The sequence below is a fragment of the Leuciscus leuciscus genome (genome assembly GCF_965113295.1).
Source record: "Leuciscus leuciscus genome assembly, chromosome: 12".
Taxonomy (NCBI): domain Eukaryota; kingdom Metazoa; phylum Chordata; class Actinopteri; order Cypriniformes; family Leuciscidae; genus Leuciscus; species Leuciscus leuciscus.
The window spans coordinates 4,548,584-4,565,883 of record NC_138736.1 but is presented as its reverse complement, the minus strand read 5'-3'; the positions used below and the strand labels follow the sequence as shown (position 1 = coordinate 4,565,883).

The 17,300-nt window shown below is 37.3% G+C and overlaps 1 protein-coding gene across 3 annotated transcripts; it reads left to right on the top strand.

Moving 5' to 3' along the window:
- The first annotated feature begins 200 nt into the window (after window positions 1-200).
- arpp21 (cAMP-regulated phosphoprotein, 21) lies at window positions 201-17,276 on the top strand. 3 transcript variants are annotated; one of them, XM_082185872.1, is made up of 20 exons: window positions 202-381; window positions 3,216-3,456; window positions 3,579-3,614; window positions 5,143-5,211; window positions 5,460-5,568; window positions 6,604-6,682; window positions 6,759-6,818; window positions 6,900-7,037; window positions 7,105-7,204; window positions 7,328-7,426; window positions 8,735-8,772; window positions 9,020-9,076; window positions 9,870-10,033; window positions 10,522-10,632; window positions 14,118-14,233; window positions 14,670-14,750; window positions 14,844-15,140; window positions 15,227-15,305; window positions 15,604-15,719; window positions 16,583-17,276. In XM_082185872.1, the coding sequence occupies exons 2-20, from the start codon at window positions 3,325-3,327 to the stop codon at window positions 16,784-16,786; spliced, it is 2,085 nt and encodes a 694-aa protein (XP_082041998.1). In that variant the 5' UTR covers window positions 202-381; window positions 3,216-3,324; the 3' UTR covers window positions 16,787-17,276. The 3 variants fall into 3 exon arrangements, with proteins under 3 accessions (XP_082041999.1, XP_082041998.1, XP_082041997.1); XM_082185871.1 differs by having other exon boundaries at window positions 3,576-3,614; XM_082185873.1 differs by lacking the exon at window positions 7,328-7,426 and having other exon boundaries at window positions 201-381; window positions 3,576-3,614.
- Window positions 17,277-17,300: the final 24 nt, after the last annotated feature.

The following is a 17,300-nucleotide window of genomic DNA, read 5'->3' as shown; positions in this document are numbered from 1 at the left end:
GGTTTAGGCAATCTGACAATTATGAATCAGTTGCCATTGTGTCAGACGAGACGAGTTATTTTTATATTTTTTGCTTAACGTATACTTTCCTCACATCTAACTAATGTGGATTGGATGTCTAGGTTTTTTTTTTTTTTTTTTTACCGGCTCTGTGCTTGTGTGTGTGTGTGTGTGTGTGTGTGTGTCTGTGAGCGCGCAGCGTGAGTGCCAGGAAGAGGCTGAGCACACACGAGAGCGCGCGCGTGTGTTTAATTGAGTGTGTTGAGCGCGCGTGGCGTGTGTGAGTCTGTCAGAAACAGAAGATGTTTGACAAGCTCACCGGAGACACAAGCGCTCAATCCTGACCAGTTCAACTGTTTGTTCGGCTCGCGTTACACACAGGTAAGCAAAGTCTGCTGTCTCTCATGCGTTTGCTCGTCATTAGAAGCATTTCGAGGCGCGCGATTTTACACTGTGGCGTGTTGTCAAGAGTTCTGTGTAACCATAATTTAGTCATCATAACCACAATCATATCACACTGAAAGGGCATCATTGTCTGGATCATTTTGATACTAACATTAGTTTTCTTGAGTTCAAAATATTTTGCTGAGAAAAAAATAAAATAATAATATTATATATATATATATATATATATATATATATATTAGAGCTATTGTATGACGAATTGGTCTGTTGATATATAGTCTGATGTTGGGTTCAGGGTTGTTAAAAAAAAGAGCAATGGTCTGGGTAGTTTTTAGAAAGCACAGCTGCTCCTGCGTCGCTCGTGCGTCAGTGACAGTCTGAGATCCCAACAGCCGCTCCAAATATAACCCGTGCCAGTCAGACTGAACCAGGAATGCGACGTAGTGGTGGAAACCGAAGCCCATCTCGGCTGCTACACCTTCAAGCTGACAGACAGACAGATTGTATCTCTGAACACAGATCTTTGCGCTATTCTGCAGAGCGCGTGTGTGTTTGTATGTGCGCACAACTTCTCCACATGCTTATACGCACTATAGCTCCACAAGAATTATATGGTAACCAAATAACCATAACGTCAGCCAATGTGCTATATTAACTTCATTTAATGTTACTAGATTAAAACGGAGTTGGTTTAGGTTGGATGACTACTGTCATCAAAAATCAAAGTTTAGTACATTGTTTAAAGTAGGACAGTTCATTTAAAGGGATAGTTCATAATAGTAAAGTAAATAAGAAATTCATAATGTTTGGAGTGAGTAGCCTAAATATGACACGTTTTCATTTTTGGGTGAACTATCTCTTTAAGCAGTATTAAAGCACTACAGTTTGATTGTGAATGTTGCTCACAGTCACAACAGTTCTGAAAATGAGTAACTTTTAATTAGTAGTTAATATCGAGTAACTTACGTTTCTGACATAAATTAGTTCTTTTTTCTCCACCGAACCAAAGGGGACAAGAATTCCATAAAAAGCCAAACATCACGGTTTGATCTTCGCCAAGCAAAAAAAAAAAAAAAAAAAAAAACCGGCCTGAAAGACGGACTGGAACTTCGTATAGGAGTGGAGTGGAGTGATTTTCCCGCCCTGCTCATAGCGTTCTGTAATTACACCGTTCGAGATCCAGGCCGGGGTTTATATTTCCCGCTCTGCAAACAAGAAAGAAAACCGCTCCGAACAATCCTTTATTGTTATTATAATATATTTTTTTAGATTAAATTCCTGGATACTTTTTATTATTATATACACCACATTACGATAACATCAAAATATAATAATAAAATGAATATAGAACACCATATTTACTTTAGTAGGCTAACTAGTAGCCTAGGCTATATCTGTTCTATGATGTTTTTGCAGAAACTATGTAGGCCTACATTTATGTAAGGGTTAGTCAGTGGCCAAAAACCCTGAGCAATGTGCTGCTGTTCATCAGATGTAAGATGGCAACTCTGTCATACAATTATTTTACATCCACGTTTGAAGCACCTGTTAGCTAACCCAGAAAACACCTGATGAAGTGATAGAGCTGCTGTGTGTGTGTGTGTGTGTGTGTGTGTGTGTGTGTGTGTGTGTGTGTGTGTGTGTGTGTGTGGAGGCGTATGGTTTAACACTGGCCAAAGTGAGTCAGTGACTCAGTTGTCAGACATGAAGACGAGTTCAAACATGATGAGAGTGATGACATTAGTGAAGGATACAGTCTTTCCAAACTGTGTGTGTGTGTGTGTGTGTGTGTGTGTGTGTGTGTGTGTGTGTGTGTGTGTGTGTGTGTGTGTGTGTGTGTGTGTGTGTGTGTGTGTGTGTGTGTGTGTGTGTGTGTGTGTGCTTTCCATTCAGGGAGTCTTCATTCTAGGAATATAACTTACAGCACCTGCCACTGCTATGAAAAGAGCTGCACAAAATACATGCACAGTCAATGCAGACCTCTTACACGCATAGGTATTTTTATCCACATCAGCATTGCTGGAGAGCTTCTCAACTGGTTTTGCTTCAAGATTTTACATTAAACAGTAAGCACCAGTATCTGTTATCATGCAAAAAAAATAAACTAAAATATCCTTAAAATCAATTATAAATGTATTAAGAATACTTTGATCTGCATAGGCCTAAAACTGTTACCATGACAGAAAGAACCGGAAAACTGACTTTTTAATTCACTTGGTTTTTATTGGTTGAGCACTTTTTAAAGAATTATTATTCTCGTGAGTTTTAACATTTCAGCTATTAATTTGCCACACGACTCATTGCGGTTGGCACGAACCATGCTTATCCTTGTTGAAAATGAATATTTATTTTTACCCTGTGTAGTCTTTTTCATAATTTCTGAAGATGTTACACAGTCTGTCTGTGTTGGCATGTCTAATTAATCTAGCTTTCTACCAAATGACATATGAATTTATACCAAAATATTGTGTGATTGGAAGAACAGCATTTGACATCAACAACAAAACTATTTTTTTTAAAGTCTATTTATTTTGCACAATTATGCGTTTAGTTTCATTTCATTGTAACTTGAGTCCAGGCAAATCAGTTTATGACCTGAATGAAAAATAATGATATTTCATAACTATTGATACTTGGTTGGAAGCTTAATTAATCACCTATTTGAGCTTATATGACTCTGACTGTCAGCTGAGTATCTTGTATGTAAAATATATATATATATACCTGGCATATTGCTCATAATAAATAAATGATTACAGATTTGAGAAGGATTTTTGTTCTGAGATGTTCTTTACTAAATAATAATCTAGCCATCTGTTCCGGCAAGAGAAGAGAAGAGCGGAGCAAGAAAAGAAGACATCTTGTCTCTGTATTCATTGGCTCGGACGGTCATGGGGCGTATGGTGGCCAATAACTGATATGACCTTTGAATCCGCAAACTTCAAGATGTCCGAAACAGGAGAATCTGAAAATCTCCCAGAATGCACTATGGAGGAGACTCCACCTCCATGCTGTACCCCAGATACTGAGGATTGTCATAAATCCAGCCAGGTGAAAATCCAGATCCAACACCTTTGATCATTTTACTCTTCAGCTTCTTCCTTGTTTAATTTCCTCCTATCCTTTTCCTTTAATCATGTTTTTTTTTTTTTTTTTTTTTTTTTTTAAAGCAGCCAAAATCAGATGGACAACTTAAAAAGAAACTGAAGGTAGGATTGCAATTGAATCTAATTATTAAAACACCCTCCCTGTGTAGAGCATTCATTTCATGTATGAGTTTATTTACCTTTCGAGCTTCCCAGACGCTTATGTGAGATTGATGGGTTTATACTCAGCAGAATATTGCTTTTTGATTCATTCTCCTTAGTGGGTAAATGGCATTTGCGGCAGACTGTTTAACCTCAGCGGTTATGTGTCTCCGGCAGAATACCATTAAACACTGCATTCACTCCCTATAGTTACCCAACTTCATAAAGTAAATCACATCAGCATCTCTCAGTCAGTCCGAGAGCAGGTTCAAATAGTGTAAAAATAGCATAGTTACACTTTTCACCCTGTAGTGTTGATCCAATGTTCAAGAAATACAATCACTAGAGCATCACTGCCTTCCTGCTGCATTTGCTAAATGAAAATAGTGACGTATTTAAAATAATATCTTGACATAACAATATAAAAGTCAGAAATCTTATCTCCACCTATACACTGAAAAATTCTGATTCGTTGAATTTAATTTTTTTTAAAATTATCGTAAGTGGTTGCACACAATTGATTTTAGCTACATTTAAACAAATGCATTAAGTTCAACTTAATGCATTTGTTTAAATGCAGCTAAAATTAATTGTGTGCAACCACTTACGATAAATTTCTTTATTAAATTCAACTAATCTTTTTTTTTTTTTCAGTGTAGGAATATAGAAATTGGGCAAATGAAAGCTGGAATTGGCTATTTATATACTTTGCATTTAAGATTTCATTTATATTCCGCATATTGTAAAATATACAAAAATATAAAAAAAAAACACTGTAACCCAGCTAACAAATAAATGTTCTAAGAACACTGTAAAAAATTACACGATCAGTTAGTTATGACAACATATGTTTTTATATTGCTTTAACTTTTGCTAAAATTTAAGTTGAAATTACTTAAACATCCAAGTTGATTTTACTTTTTACTACATGTTAATTCTGAATATTCTCTGACCGTTCAAACCATCATTTAAATTTAAAAAAAATTTAAACGCTTTTTCTTGGTTATCTGATTGTTAAGGGAACATTCCATTTTATCATTTTGCAAACATTGTGTTACTTTTGAATGTTCTCTGAACGTTCTGAATCAAGTAGAACATTTAAAAAAATATCAGGTGAACGTCGTTTCAAGGGAAAAAAACGCTCCGTAAACGATGTTAAAAATAATGTTTTTATTCTAACTTTTCAGTGAATGTTTTATGAACATTGTATTAATGTTACTGGAGGAACGTTAGCTTGTAACTTTGAGAACGTTAAGTTCTGAGCGTTCCCTGTAAGCTGGGAAACTGCTTTAAAGAAAAATCAGGTTAATAGTTTAAAAGGCAACAACCATAAAAAGACAATATAAAAAAATATCTCCACATCCTTTTGTGTTCAGTATATATTATGATTGAAATAATGCAGCAATAATGTGCGCTGAGAACAGTCCTCTGTAGTAAAAAATATTTATTTGGGTTATTGAATGAATATGTGTGTGTGTGTGTGTTACAGGCCAAAGGGAAATTAGTTCGGAGCACAGCTGTGTGTGAGGAGTCTTTATCCACTGAGGAGAACAGCAAGGTAAGAATCATCTTTCTTTTCTCTCTATCACCTAAAAACACATTTACAATCTTACATCCACCATTAAAGTTAAATTAGTCTGATGGATAGGACATGTGTAAGTGAATCAAGACTGTTGCCACTGCTCTCGTTAGTGTTCCAAGAATTAAGGATTTTTTAATGGTATATTGCATTTGGTCTCCTAATCTATTACATCCTTGAAATGAATGATATAGTTTGTGAAGGAACTCTGTTCTGTCTGGTCTTAGGAAAACGAGAGCAAGACGGCTATATCTAGTGACCATGATGACAGTCCTGAGTGCAACGAGGAGGAAGAGGAGAAGAGCGTCACATCGAAAAAAACAAGTTTATCCAAAGGTAATCGACCTAGCGTGTGTGTATTTGTGTATGTGCACATAAAATGCAAACATATTTCATCTAGATCCTTCACAAATAATGCATTCATTTCTGCAATTAACATGGAAAGTTTAAGTGTTTAAAATAAATGAGAATTTTTTTTTTTTTTTTTTTGACTTTTCATTGATTCTAAATTAATTTGAGGATATATCGTTCAAAAGTTTGGGGTCGGTAAGATTTGTTTATGTTTTTGAAAGATGTATTTTATGCTCACCAAAGGCTCCATTATTTATTCTATTAAAAAAAAACGTAATATTGTGAAATATTATTACAATTTAAAATAACCGTTTTAATATATTTTAAAATATAATTTATTCCTGTGATCAAAGCTGAATTTTCAGCATCATTACTCCAGTCTTCAGTGTCACATGATCCTTCATAAGTCATCCTAATATGCTGATATGCTGCTCAAGAAACATTTCTGAATATTATCAATGTTTTATTAATATTTTTGTCAATTAATATTTTTTATTTATTGATATTTTGTCAATTATAATTTTTTTGTGAGTTCAAAATACCAGCATTTTATTTGACATGGAAATCTGTTGTAACATTATAAATGTCACTTTTGATCAATTTAATTGCATCCTTGTTAACTAAAAGTATTTATTTCTTTAAAAGAAAAATGTACTGCCCTCAAACCTTTGAATTGTACTGTATGTTCCTTACTTGCAATTAATTAATTGCAGAAAATGCTGATTACATTTACATTTATCTGACGCTTTTATCCAAAGCGACTTACAATTGCTATATATGTCAGAGGTCGCACACCTCTGGAGCAACTAGGGGTTAAGTGTCTTGCTCAGGGACACATTGGTGTCTCACAGTGGATTCGAACCCGGGTCTCTCACACCAAAGGCATGTGTCTTATCCATTGCGCCACAACCACCCTATGATTAATTTATGTTCAATCGATTCAAAGTCCTAATTTTTGAGACATACTTCCAATCCCTTGCATATCTAAAATGTAATCCCATGCATATGTGTGTGTTTTAGAGCCCAGTCTGGAGTATACCGACTCCACCGGAATTGATCTGGAGGAGTTTTTAATCACTACTTTGAAGAGCAGTCCCAGGTGGGTAAAATACTGAACATATCCCTTCATTCTCCTCCTTCCATTCGTGCTGAATCTGTTTATTTTTGGCTTGCAGGGACCGACTGATGCTCTTAAAGCTCGACCAGGACATGACTGACTTTATGACAGACAACAGGTACCGTTCCATGCATGTCTTGCATGGTTTAGAGATAGACACATTTGTAATGTGATATAATGTCTCTCTCTCTCTCTGTAGTTCCTATAAAAAGTTCCCTCAGATGTCCTCGTATCATAGGATGCTTGTCCACAGGGTCGCAGCTTATTTTGGTCTGGAACACAATGTGGATCACAGTGGAAAAGCGGTTATCATCAACAAAACCTGCAATTCCAGGATGTACGTGTCTGTTATATAAGTGCATTTATGAAGGAATGAATGTGGGGGTAACATAATGTTTTTTCAGACCAGAACATCGGTTTGCTGAACATGTTCAGGAGGAGAAGACAGAGGAAAGAAGATCAATACTGAAAAGAGACACCAGTCAGGAGAAAGAAGACAGTCAGGTCTGGACAAATGCACACTTCACTGATCACTTGGGTATGAAGAGCTAGCAACGGCTCCTCTAATAGCTCTGATCTTTGCGGCTGGTTAACTCTCGTCTGCACGTCTGCTGTTGTTTTTTACAGCTGAGGGTTCCCTCTCTCAAAGATCAGATGAGAAGCAAGTCAATAGAGGAGAGAGAGGAGGAGTACCAGAGAGTACGGGAACGCATATTCTCACAGGACGTAAGAAAACACTGAACACGCGCACGTAGGGCCCTATCTTGCACCCAGCGCAATTGACTTTGTACACCGACGCATGTATCATTCCCATTTTGCACCCAACGCACAGCGGACTTTTCCCTCCACAGACGCACGCTGGTAAACTAAGGAGTGAACTTGCACTCCCCGGGGCGGTTCAGTGAAAAGAGGAGGCGTGTTTCGGCGCAAACGTTCCCTGGTGCTATTTTGCAGTTTCAGAAAACAATTCCGCCACTGACCAGGAAAATGTTATTCAGATGCTATTTTAAGGGTGCATGCTTGACCATAATCAATGTAGCGTGTGCACAACACGCATACACTTTAATTCTCTTATCTAGACAGAAGCAGCAGTTTTCATTTTTGCAAATCATACATTATTACAAGGAAAAATATGAACACACGAGGGAAATCATTGTTGTGTCCATGAAGATGTGAAAAAATAGGCATAAATCTAGCTTACACATTTACCCAAATTATCATACGCCTGTTTAACCGAAGCTAATTTGGGTGGGTTTCTCCATCCCCAATGTCACTTCTCTGTGTTTTACGGCCCTGACGAGATCGTCGGTCTCCTCGGCTGTGAACCGCTCCTGGCGTGAGTCTGGCAAATCCACCGTTATAATAGCAATCCGCCATGGAACAAGCGCTCCTGCTCTTAAAGGGAATGTGAGATGACGCTCTGATTGGTTTATTTCACGTCACGCCCAAACCACACCTATGAGTAATGAAGCTACTTCAGACCAACCCATTTTAGATTTGCGTCGGGCGAGTCATTTATGCCGCCGGTATAATAGCAACAGCGCCCGAGACCCGCCCACAAAGTTACTTGCGTTTCAGATCGTTAAAATATGGCCCACAGAGTTACAAAAATCCGTTTAAGACAAATCATTTCATCGCCTCTCAGTCATGCATGTGCAGCTCCTATCTCGTTGAATGAAGGAAACATCAAATTTTCCGATGCTGTTCAACAAGCGTACGATTAAATTTCATATTTGAAATCATTAATGAAATCTGACAACAACTGTCTCATAAATTTGGTTTCTCAATGCTCAAATCATTACAAAAACCGGCCTTTTTCAGGCTGGATCAGCCAATGCACATGTGCAGTCATAAGTTATGATTTGACCAATCAGTGATTGGCTCTTTTATTTAGAAGGTGTGGCTTATTCCACCATATTGAGCGTTGCAGTTTCTTCCATTCATAGTAATATGAGTGCCCTGTGTTTGTACATCTAAAGTCTTTGGTAGTACATTAAAGTTTGTCCTCTTATTTTGTGCTCTTTTATTTTTCAGCCCGCTGGTCTTTCACAGAGTGTTTATATTGAGACCAGGTAAACCTCTCTTAATGTTTAATATTAAGAACATGTATGAAATGTTGCATTTAAATACATATACAATAAATATAATATTATTAAAATATGAAATAACTGCTCTTCAAAACAAAGTAATCAATATTTTGTAAACCATGTAACTGGTTTAAATTTATATATGCAATTTTATCAATATAATGATTATAAATAAATTGGCTGCACTTCAACATTTCTCTTCTCTTATTTATATTTGTATATCTGTGTTTAGAGGTCTAGATGACAGCAGTATTCTCACGGAGACCCAGAGAAGACGCCAGCTCTTTAGGTGAGAAATTATTTCTCTCCATAATCCGATCAATAAAGATATGTTCGAGGAAAGAAAGATTGTTCTCTGATTGGCTAAAAAGGCTGCTGACACACACAGGTGTTATTTTAGTTATTTTTAGAAACAATTTATGTGATGTTCCAAAAAATCACTTTCAACACCTTTAAAGAGGACCTATGATGCTTGTTTACATGTTCAACTTTCTTTATGTGTAATGTTGCTGTTTGAGCATGAAAAGCTCTGCAAAGATACCAACAAAGTCCCTCTAGCGGGAGTTATTCTCTATGTCAGTGTTTCTGAACTCCCTGAAACGCCTCCATTGTAGTCTTGAGTTTTCTTCCAGGAACGAACACGTCACAATATTCCTCATTTAAATAATTCCCGCCCAAGGCATACGCAGAATAAAGGGGCGGGGCCTGGTTGAGTTAGTTGAAACTGGCGGTTATGGTAAGGGGAGTGACATTTCCCAAACACGCTCAAAGCGGTTGACCAATTACAACACACTGATCCAGCCGACCAATCAGAGCACACTGTGCTTTTCAGAAGGAGGGGCTTCATAGAGACAGGAACTAAACAGAGCGTTACTGACAGACTCGGAAGAGAGGAGCTGCAACAATGGAGAATATGTATAAAATAATGTTTTTTGAGCATTTAAGCATAAATACCTATTCTAGTAGAGCCCAAAAACAAATACAAGGTTCTCTTTAATGCTTTTAACTTAATTTTAAACTGAGAAAATGACTAACTCAAACTTCATTCAACAACTGATTATGAGTGATTTTGAGTTGTGCAGGGGTAACCGGGACGGGTCGGGTCGGCTGTCCGGCAGCAGGCAGAGCAGTTTTGAGCTGGACTCGCACTGGAATGACCCTCGACCCTGGAGCAGCACAGATTCAGACAGCTCAACATGGACCTCTAAATCTCGTTCAGACAGCAGCTCCAAACTCTGCAAACAAGGTGCAAAAATAACACTGACCATTAGTTAACATGAACTAACAATGTACAGCTTTTATTAATCTTAGTTCATGTTAATATCATTTACATTTACTAATACATTTTAGGATTAAAAAGTTGTATCTATAACAGTAGTTAATATTGCACTGTGAACTATCATGAATAATATTTTCATTAACTTACATTAAATAAATAAATGCAGTAAAAATATAATGCTCAACTAATGCTAACAAATGAGATCTCAAATGTTATTATTAGCATAGCATTGAAAGATTCTATGTAAAAATTACATAGAATGTCTTAATATTTTTTCCTAAATTACAGCATGATTCAGCATAATTTCAGATGATCCAAAGAGCATCCTTGTGCTGTACAAAGAGTCACATGATCGATGTCATAAATGTCCTTATTTGATTAGTGGCCTAGAAATAGTGCAGAATCCTTCATAAAGTTTCTGATCTGCTGTTGTTTCTGTGTGATCAATCCAACAGTGTCTGAGTCATCGCTATCATACGCTCCACCCAACAACAGCCCTGCTTACATTCTCGTTCCTGCTGAGTCATCCATACCTCCTGGGAGCATCTTACTGAATCCACATACAGGTACACACACACACACACACACACACACACAGTCTGGTTCGCTATCTTTGTGAGGACTCTCCATAGACGTAATGATTTTTATACTGTCCAAACTGTATATTCTGACACTAACCCGACCCCTAAACCTACCCTTCACACACAACTTTCTGCTTTTTTATATTTATAATGCATTCTGCTTTCTGTATGATTTATAAGCTTGTGTACCCATGGGGATCTCAATTTCGGTCCCCAGAGTGACATGAGTCCCCATGTGTGCGTAGTCCCCACCGGGATAGAAAAACACACACACACACACACACACACACACACACACACACACACACACACACACACACACACACACACACACACATAAAAAAGTCACTGAGTAGAAGCTGACTCATTGGTTCACACTGACTCTAAAGCCCTATTCGGACAAGGGTAGATGGAGTAATGTAATTTTACCACAGGACGTCTGTAATATTAATGGCCAATTTGCACGGGATAAGAGATCTCAGTAAAAGTGGCAGGAAGTGGGAGGAGTAACTCGATTTACGCATCGCCGTTACCGTCCTGTCGTCATGTGCGTATTACGCTGCTTCCCAGTGCCGGCCCGAGCCTTTTGGGGGCCCTAAGCAGAATTTGATTTGGGGGCCCCCTCCCACCACGCAGAGTCACCTGTGCTTGACGATTATTGACACAATGTTACATTATAAATTAATACAATGAGGTTATGTATTAATACAAAATAAATACTTAATAAAAAATAGATACTTGAAAATGTTTTAACTTTTTCTTTACTCTTTTACTAACTCTTTGAAACTTCTGAAAACAAACTGTCACAAAAATTTTTTAATTATTTATTCGCAAAATATCCTCCAACGTTTTGCAACACTTTGCAGTTTGAATGATGTCTTGTATGAAATGACGGAGTATGTTTTTATGTTTCCGCTGTTCGATCGCGCCCGCGCCTCACACACACACACACACAACATATTCCAGCATTGCAATCTTGACATCGCAGCCTGTTCGTTATAGCCGTAATAAAATATAATAATAAAATAGTCAACCTAACATATAAAAATTACACTGCTCTGTTTAAATAGTCAGTAGTACAATTCATACCATTCAGCGTAAGCACCGCACTACTGTGATGTTTCCAAGCACATTTTTGCGCGCGTGAAGAGGATGATTTTTTCCGTCGATATAGAGCATCACAGTCCCGCCCACAGCCGGTGCCGGAAGTAAAAATTCAATACAATTTCTCCATTGACAGTTGGGGTATAAGCCATAAAAACGTAACCATACATGGTAGACTTAAAACCAGCTACGGCTGTACTAAGCGATTGTATATGCTCATATAACCGCCAAAAGTTCATGGGGCACTAACCTTGTTTTGAGATAAATGCCTTTTATTCGCGATGTCTTGGAGAAGTACTTCATTACCCACAATCCTAAACAATCCCACAATCCCACAGTGATGCATCTGATTGGTGGAGCTCGTGTAAACCCCGCGAAAGTTCGTGAAGACTCAAGATAAATAAAAAAAACTGTTGCGTTTTTTTGCACTGTATCACTGATGTGACATTTGAACCGAGGAGTCTTCATATATGGTATGAGTCATATCAAGCATTTTATGATGCCACTGTCAAAACAATATTTAGCTTAGGCATACCCAGAGCCATAGAGAGCTCTTCATGCATTTACTGAACATTTGTGTAATAATTTATGGCAAGTTAATAAACTGAATATGATGCACTTTCTGGTTTGCTGACCTTCACTTTTTAATTTTCACTTGTTGTTATTAAGAAAATACATTAAATGTTATTAAAATTAAGGATGAACTATAACTTCATGAATAAAATGAGCATGGATCACAAGTGGGAAATTGTTGAGGCATTTGTCAGCAACCTGCCCGTGGGCCGCTGAAACTGATGAGCAGAACGCCGCGCGGACTGCCAGATCTGCACCCGTGAGCCGCGGACCACCAGCCATGCTTTCCAGTCTATTTACACGATTACTACTGAAAGAACTGCTATAAACGGCACAAGAAAAAGTTCGCGTGGCTGTCGTCAGATTTTAAAGTCGCTCTAAAGGCTCTTTCGCGGTTGTGGCTTCAGTCGACTTCAGTGAGGCGCGGTGGTTTATGGGATGAGTAGTTCCTTCGCTCGGAAATGAAAATATGTACACAGTCTTGTACCTTTGACTTTTTTTGGATTTTCTCGCCGTTTTTTCACTCGAAATGATATGTTGTATGCCTATGAGTTCAGCCGTAGCTGGTTATCCTCAGACATGCTCTAAAACTCTTTAGATACGGATTTTCGAAAACGTCAATGGGAGAAATGAATGGGAAATTTACTTCCGGCACCGAAGCGCTCTCGGGCTGTGGGCGGGACTGTGATGCTCTATTGGAACATGAGTGAAGTACAAAGCCTATGATAAAGAATAGTTTACCATCCAAATCCATCGCAAATGTTGAAACATTTTGATTCTAATGAGAGAGATACGTGAGCCCAACGCCGCTTACTTTCACTTTCTCTTTAAATTATTTCGTTTTGGCTTGTTTATAGTTATTTTTTTATTCTTGTTCTGTTCTGAATATCATTACATTTAAAGGATAAATCATTGATCAAATAAAAAATTTTGTGACATGGCTTAACATTACATTACCGTGACTGCGCACAAATTGTCTATGCGCACGAGGTTATGCGCATGACTCAAACACTGGCAGACACAGCAGCAGTTGTAGGCAGGTATATTGTTCATGAAATCAGAATTTTCTTGTCTTTAATTATTAATCCTTTCATTCATTTATGTCACTTGTTTAAGTTAATTAATATGTAAAAAAAAAAAAAAAAAAACTCGATTTGGGGCCCCCTGGTGGCAAGGGGGCCCCAAGCAGCCGCTTAGTTCGCTTATGCCTCGGGCCGGCCCTGCTACTTCCTGATATCACGTGCGCAAACACATATAACCTATATTTATATTTATATATATGTATGTATATATATTATATCCAGTCGAACGATTAATTAACTTCAGATTGGATTGTGTTGGTAATAGGCCCTTACCTAACGCTAAAAGATGTTTTGTGCCTCTAACAAGTGCTTTCGATCTTCTTTCTGATCTGAATGGTGTGTGGAAAACACTTGAGTTTTGCCACAGACTCGTCCCAGCGTCTAGAACTCGACTGAATGCTTTTTCAAGCGTCTCCATACTTGGAAAAACCGCAGAAAACTACTTTCAAACAGGAAATGATATTTACGTACATATTTACAGCGGGTGTATTCGCACGGGATTAGTTTCACCTGAGGTAATTTTTCTGGACCTTTTTACTGAAGGTAATCTGATTGCTGAGATGGCACATTCAGACGGGACTAAAATCCCAGAGAAGCTCTGGTAATTATTACTTTACCCCGTCCTCTCCATGTTAAACTAGTCCCGTCCGAATAGGGCTCAAGTCTACACACCAAAAAATCTCTCTCATCCAACAATGAACATGTCCTTAGGGCAGCCATTTCTGAATCCTGATGGAACTCCAGCTGTTTACAACCCACCAGTACAGTCACAAGCCCCGCCCCCTCCTCCTCAGCAGCAGCCAATAGCAAGCCATGGTGTCCCACAGGTGAGTGAAATTATAATGGAGACTCGTGGTGCACAATATATCGGTAGTCTGATTTTGTTTTATATATCTGTATTGGTCGATATTGTACAATTGATTTTTCATGCTCATTTGACCTGTTTATACATTTAGATTACCTTAGTTAATCTAGTTAATCTTTAAAAACAGTAATAGTTTAATAAAACAAGTTAAATGTAATCTTTAGCAAATCTCAAAATGAACCTACATTTCTCTTGCTGTACGTTATAATATTCTGGGACTGTAACAGAAACATCCTATCCAATCCTATCATGTACTGCATGTTTAGTAACCATAGGAATTGTTTTTAAATCTTACATATTGAATTAAGAAAGGAAGTTTCTGTAATATAGTCCCAGACAAAATTTTCTTTATATAAAATCAACAAAATCCACAACCTGTCCTCTCATTTCTGCTTTAGGTTCAGTACTCCTCGGTGACCTACCTTCCACCTCAGCAGTTAAACGTTTCTACCTCTCAGCAACACCCAATAGAACAGACTGTAAGTGATATATATGTATTGATATATATGTGTATATATATATATATATATATATACATACAGTACATGACAAGCTTATTTTTTGCTTCCTAGAGGGAAGACATTAGCTCTAAGTTTGGTCACATGACCTTGAGTCACCAGTCATCAGGGGATCTTCCAGATATGTCTTCATTCTATGTGCAAGGAGCTCCGCCCACACACAGCTATGCTCCGCCCACACAAAGCTATGCTCCGCCCACACAGAGCTATGCTCCACCCCCACACAGCTATGCTCCACCCACCCACAGCTACGCTTCAGACAGTTACATGAGTCCTGGAATGACACTGGCTCCTCCCACAGCCCCGCCCCCTCACACAGCCCCGCCCCCTCCGACTCAGCAGAGCAACCAGGTACTTCTTCATCAATGAGTCATGAGATACGGTGTAATGTCATACTGTATGTCTAATTATGAGTCAATTCTGGTGTGCCCTCTTAGGTTTCAGTGTACAGTTACCCTGTTCAGTGTCCCAGTGCAGCTCAACAGTACGCAGCGGGCAGTTACAGCACACAAACAGGTACACATGGAGATCTGTGTCCCTTACGCTGAGTCTCAGTAGTAGGAGAGGGGGCCGTTACACTGTAAGAGATGGTGTCACTGGTCTCACAGTGAACCGGTCTCTTTTCCTGCTATTCATATCAGCTCTCATATGAGATGTATATAGACGTTCAAGTCTCTGTGTTGTGTATACATGCATAAAAATACATTTATAAATAAATAAACAAAGAAAAAACATTCATTGAATTTGCTCTGTTATTTACTCACTATACAATTAATAAAATCTCACACATATTTGTCAACATTTCTCTCAACAGGATACCCGCCTGTGATGTCTAACCAACAAGGCTGCCCAGGCATGATGGGAAATCAGATTCTACCCCAAACACAGCAAAGCATTATGGGACATTACCCATCCGTGTCCTCCTATCAGGTACTGATGCAAATAAACAAACTACAGAAAACTGAGTTTGGAATTCCAGTCCATGCACATTTTATTGATAGGTTAATATATCGTGAGCTTAGAATTATAAGGTTCTGTCTCCGTTTAGGGTAGTTCTGAGATATTGAGCATCAAAGTTTTTACATCCCAGCTGGCAATGGAGAGATGGAACCTTTTTATTTTATTAATAACTACTAACAAAATATTTTTTTTTACAAAATTAACACCACACAGGCATTAATAAACACCTAATGGATCAGATTATGTCAAAAACTCAATTTCGACCAAAAGTGGAGATAGAACCTTATAATTCTAAATCAAATTGAATGTTTATTATAAAAAAGGTCATTAATTATACATACAGTACATACACACACGTGTGTGTGTGTGTGTGTGTGTATGTGTATATACATATATAAAAATGCATTTATTATTATAAGTATTATTATTCTCAATATTATTGTATTTAAATATTTCTAATAATATATTAATTTTATATTAAAAATATTAATAGAAATAGTAAAATATTATAACATTCTAAAAATGTATATATGATTAATATTAAAGAAAATAATATACAAACATATCAAATAATATACAAATATATAATTATAAATATTAATGTTAATAAAAAAATTATAACAATTATAATTACAAATTCTAAAAATGTATCTATAATTATTATTTTAATATTTTTGTTAATATATTTACTACACATTTAAAAAATTTTTTTTATATATATCTCAATATTTTAATTATATATATATATATATATATATATACACACACAGGAAAGATTAAAATAATTATTTTGACTAAAATGTATGTCCATGTGTTGTGTCTCTCATAACAAGGTCCCGCAGCAGCAACAGTCGTATCCCTCTGCGGTGCTGGTGTCAGGACAGGCTGGGCAGAGCCAGTGTTTGGCTCCTCCTGCTGGACTGCAAGTGTACTGCACCTCTTCTCCCCCTCCACCACTCAGTATGATGGGGGTCTCCTTCCAGTCCAGCAGCTGCAAAAATGGCTGTAACGTTAATCAGAACCAATGCTGGTACTAAAGGACACTATGTACCCACACATAGTGCTGTTATAAACTCATATGCATATTCAGTGTTTGTAGCTCCACATAATGTTCTGTACAGCCTGTAGCACTCGAGTCGGATCGCATCCCTCAAGATTCAGCCTTTTCTACTTTGTCAGAAACTTGTTTTGAATTTTACTTTACATGGAGATTGATGACGTCATGTTTAAATTGCCGTTAGAGCATAATTTATACTATTTATATATTATGTTTTCGCTTAATATCCATAAAATGTTATATTTTGAATAGTATGATACTATATTTATCTTGTTTATAGAGGGCTATATTACATGAGTGAAGAATGAAACTAGATTCTACAAAGTTTGTCAGTGTAGAACCTTTTAAAATAATGTTTTGTTGTTTGTTTGTTTGTTTTACAGAATTTTATTAGGATGTAAGTAACATTTGACCTGATTGGACAATATCTAAGTGTCATTTCTTAAATATATGGCCTTTTAATTGGTAAACTGTTGGCTTCTTGTCTTAACTCA